Source organism: Sinocyclocheilus anshuiensis, unplaced genomic scaffold (assembly GCF_001515605.1).
Source record: "Sinocyclocheilus anshuiensis isolate Anshui unplaced genomic scaffold, SAMN03320099.WGS_v1.1 scaffold87, whole genome shotgun sequence".
Lineage (NCBI taxonomy): Eukaryota > Metazoa > Chordata > Actinopteri > Cypriniformes > Cyprinidae > Sinocyclocheilus > Sinocyclocheilus anshuiensis.
This window is the reverse complement of record NW_015549609.1, coordinates 871570-875900: the sequence shown is the minus strand read 5'-3', so window position 1 is coordinate 875900 and position 4331 is coordinate 871570. Positions and strand designations below refer to the sequence as shown.

General features: G+C 36.3%; 1 protein-coding gene across 2 annotated transcripts in view; it reads left to right on the top strand.

The window, feature by feature from the left end:
* Window positions 1–4151, top strand: part of LOC107659132 (CTD nuclear envelope phosphatase 1A-like) — a 12786-nt gene extending 8635 nt beyond the window's left edge. For both annotated transcript variants that reach the window (XM_016447965.1, XM_016447964.1), the window contains exons 6-7: window positions 2876–2960; window positions 3038–4151. In XM_016447965.1, the coding sequence (XP_016303451.1) occupies window positions 2876–2960; window positions 3038–3098 (146 nt within the window). In that variant the 3' untranslated portion in view covers window positions 3099–4151. The remainder of the gene's footprint in view (window positions 1–2875; window positions 2961–3037) is intronic.
* The last annotated feature ends 180 nt before the right edge of the window (window positions 4152–4331 follow it).

Below are 4331 nucleotides of genomic sequence, written 5' to 3'. Positions count from 1 at the left end.
CACACACACACACACACACACTCTCTCTCTCACTCTCTCTCTCACACACACACACATACACACACACACAAGGAATTTGTCTTGGTGACAGGAGCTTCCAGTGCAGAAGAAAGTACACACATAGTGCAAACATACATGATAGTGCAGACATGCATAGGAATTACACAGTAGAGATGAAATATAACAGTAATATAAAAAAAACAATTAAATAATGCAATATAATTGTTTGAATGAATGTACAGATACTGTATGCTATTTACAAGTGTGCAGTTTATGTAGTTTACAATTTTCAGATGCTATGTATAAATGTATCGGTTATAATGGGCAATATAGCCTGCGGGAAAAAAACTGTTCTGGTGATCGGTGCTCTGTAGCGCCGGCCAGAGGGCAACAGTTGAAAGAGAGAGTGGGCTGGATGTGAGGGGTCCAGAGTGATTTTCCTTAGCCCTTTTCCTCACTCTGGAGGTGTAAAGATCTTGGAGGTTGGGCAGGGGGAATCTTCTCAGCAGTCCTGACTCTCCGTTAGGGCAGAAAATCTTAAATTCATAAAGTTATGGCATTAAATGTTGCTTGCACTACATTAAGCAGATATCTTGAAATATCTAAACCAATATACATTTGCTTGAGATGGAAAAATGAAGATTTGTTTTCTGAGAAATTTAACACAATTTAAGTGAGTTTATGCATTAAACAAGAATGAAAACCTGTTTTGCCTTTGAATTGAGGTTTTCTGAGCCCATTCACAAATATTTGTTCTGGTTTTAATCTTAATTTCAATCAATTGCTCAGAAAACAGGACTTATGTCATTTTGCATCCTTTAAGAATCTTTAGACGAAAAAACCAAGACAAAAATACTGAGGAAGATCATCACGTCTTTGCAGTGTCATCAGAAGGTTTAAGTTATTTCCATCATATCTGCTTTTTTCAGATTCTGAAAGTTCTGTTTATATGCAGCCTTGCAATCTGATTCACATTTGTTTTCATATTCAAAACAAAATCGCAGCGCTTGTGTAGCGCCCAGTCGCCATGTTCAGAACTGGATAAAGACACTGTGATCAGAATCAGAATTAGCTTTATTCGCCAAGTGTGTGCAAACACACAAAGAATTTGTTGTGGTTTTTAGGAGCTCTTGGTATCTTCAAAGCTGGTGTTTTAGGAGATCGTCATAATGTCACCAGAACTACTGTGAACATAATGCCTCGGCATGGCTAAAAAAAGAAAAGAAAAAAAGGCTGACATGTATGTCAAAAGAGCTTTTTGAGCAAATATTTATGAACTTTCCAGTGGATGAGACTGAATATTTACTAAGACATGAGGCATAAGTAAACATGCATATGTTCGTATGATGCAAAACCTATGTAAACATGCGGATCACGTTACTGCGCAAGGTTGTTTTTTCTTTTTAATCTAACTGAGAAAATAGTCGATTGTCTCTGTTGATTATTCCAGGTCTACACCATTTTAATTCAGTCAGCAGTTTGATTGAGGTATTAACATGAAGGCTTTTCAATCTGATTGAGCCATCATTAAATGTAAACGTAGCTATTGTCTTCTACAATGTGCAACACAAGAAAACTTAGTTTAGTATTTCATGACCCTTTAAGTAAATGACCACACAGAAAAAGTGTTTAGCAGTTTAGAAGAACTGATCAATACATGATTAGCTCTGTCTTGGATAATACACATTACTTTTGTGATGATTGTCACTATTAGTCACAAATTTATGGATTTAGATTTATAATAGTCAACTGTAAGATTTATGTAGTTAACGTAGAAACGTTTTTTCTCCTCTAGAATGTGTTTGTTTTGAATATGTATGGAAGTCTGTTTCCGCCACTGAATAAAAAAATATAAAAGATTATCAGAATTGCATGATATAAAGTTGCAATTGAGTTATAAAGTCAGAATGTAAATAAGAAAATATTTGTCTTTTTTTTTGTCTTTATAACTCGAAATGGTGAGTTTGTCTCAAAATTCTGAGAATTTCGAGAAAGTCAAAATTGCAAGATCTAAACTAATAGAAAAAAAACATCAGAATTAAGCGATATAATTGCAATTGTGAGAAAAAAGTCAGAAGTGCGAGTTTATATCTCACAATTCTGATTTTATTTCTCGCAATTGAAATGAATCAAAAAGTATTTTCAAGAAGCTAGAGAATGTATTGACGTATTTTGTTCTCGATTTATTCCTTACGTTGTCTTTAATTGCTTTTAAAAAGGTCTCGAAAAAGTCTTCAATTTACCTTCATAAAACCCGCACCGTTGCATTTTAAATACATTTTGAGAATTATTTTATTACTGTTTTGCTTTATTTTTATTTGAGACTTTTATTATTTTTATTATTAAAAAGTCTGAATTGCGAGTTTATATCATGCAATTCTGAGGGGAAAAAGTCACAATTGCGAGACTTAAGGCCCGTTCACACCAAGCACGATAACGATAGTTCTAAAAATCGTTCTCAATATTAAAGAATAGCATAGTTCACACCACAACGATAACGATACAGAGGAACGATATCGTTGTGATCACTTTCAAAACGATTTTTTTTCCAGCTGATGAACGATAAAACACTGACAGCCAATCAGAATCCATCCTGCTGTAACGAGCTCAAGAATTTAAAGCGGCAGATGCGCGTGCGCTTAGAATAAACAGACGATATCCTTCGCTGGTGTGGACGCTAATATCGTTATCTTTATAGTTATCGGTCTTGGTGTGAACGGGGCTTTAAACTTGCAATTGCAAGAATAAAAGTCCGAATTGTGAGTAAAAATTATTTTGCATTTTTTATTAATTTTTTTATTCTGTGGAAGAAACTGGCTTCCATAAATACGTGATTATTTGTAACACTTTTTTTTCCTGTTTTTTTTGCCCATAGATAATGCAATACCTATAAAGTCATGGTTTAGTGACCCCAGTGACACAGCACTTCTTAACCTGCTGCCCATGCTGGATGCACTACGGTAAAGATCTAGAGCATTCAAAACATGCAAAAATGATTTTTACTTGAACTCCACTTCACTATGTGTTCCCTTTTCAGATTCACGGCAGATGTACGATCCGTCCTGAGCAGAAATCTCCACCAGCATCGACTCTGGTGATCATCCGACCAAGGGCTTTCTTCAAGTCCGCTCTTCTTTTTTTGCTTTTTGTTTTTTTCCAACTGCTTCCCTCTGCCTGTCCATTCTCCCTCGACTCGTCGCCTCCCGGAAACGGCCTTACGTGAGGGCCATCGGGAGGAGAGTGTCCCGAACTCAAAGGGGATGGAAAAGGCAAACTTTAGGATGTTTCGGGAAGCTTTTTTTTTTTATTTTTTATCCCTACGTTTTTTTTGTCCCTTCTTCAAAATGGAGCCTCTGCCTTACAGCTCTACCTATGCTGATTGTGTGTGTGAGTTATGTTTGTGGTATGCGTGTATGAGGACATCTGCTGTTTTTCTTTTTAAATATTTGAAGATATTTGAGGCAAGAAAAAAGACAGACCTTTTCGTGACTTGCGTCTTCGATCCCAGCTTGGGACGTCATACCTCACTTCTAAAGGTGGTGCGAATGGAGATCTGCTCAGAACTGGCCAGCAGCACTCTGCACATCCAATAGAGTTCACTGGAAAACTATTGTTGACACGGATTTATTACATTACGTTATGACAGACTTTCAGGGTTATCATGGTAGAGTTATATATGCTATAATTGAGGTACTGTCTTTGAAGACATGGGGTTTTAATGACTTGTATGGTAGGCCTGTTCAAATTCGGATCATGAAGATAAATTCTGCAGCAGATTCTTAAGTTTTTTGGCAGTAAATGAATTGGTCATGATTATCAGGGAGGATGTAATAGAATACGAGCTTTGAAGAAGCTGAACGACAGATTTTAAGCCTTTCTGCGCTAATTGTTCTCTACAGAATGTATGTGGTTGGTTATGAAATCCTACCACTTGGACACCTTTTTACAAATGTTTTTGTTTTCCTGAAAATGTAATAATGGCAAGACTTGAATTTATAAAACTTAATTGAAGAGCTGACTGAGCAACAGACTTTTTTTGTACTCAAGGCTAAGTTGGTTTCTCTGTGCACCTGTCAGATAATGTCAGTTCTGTTCTCATCAGTTGTTGAGTCTCAAGGCAGCTTCCTGGGACACAAGTCCGTAGACCTGTGCACGTTACTAATAAAAACGTGTCACTATCCTATACTATGGGTTCAGTTTTCATTTACGCTCTCATTAATAGTTTAAGGGAACAGTTGCAGAAAACCATTTCTAATGCAAAATTTTCTCTAAGCAACAAATATTTTCTACCATCCAGATGCATAAAAAAAAATAGGATTTTACGTAAAAAA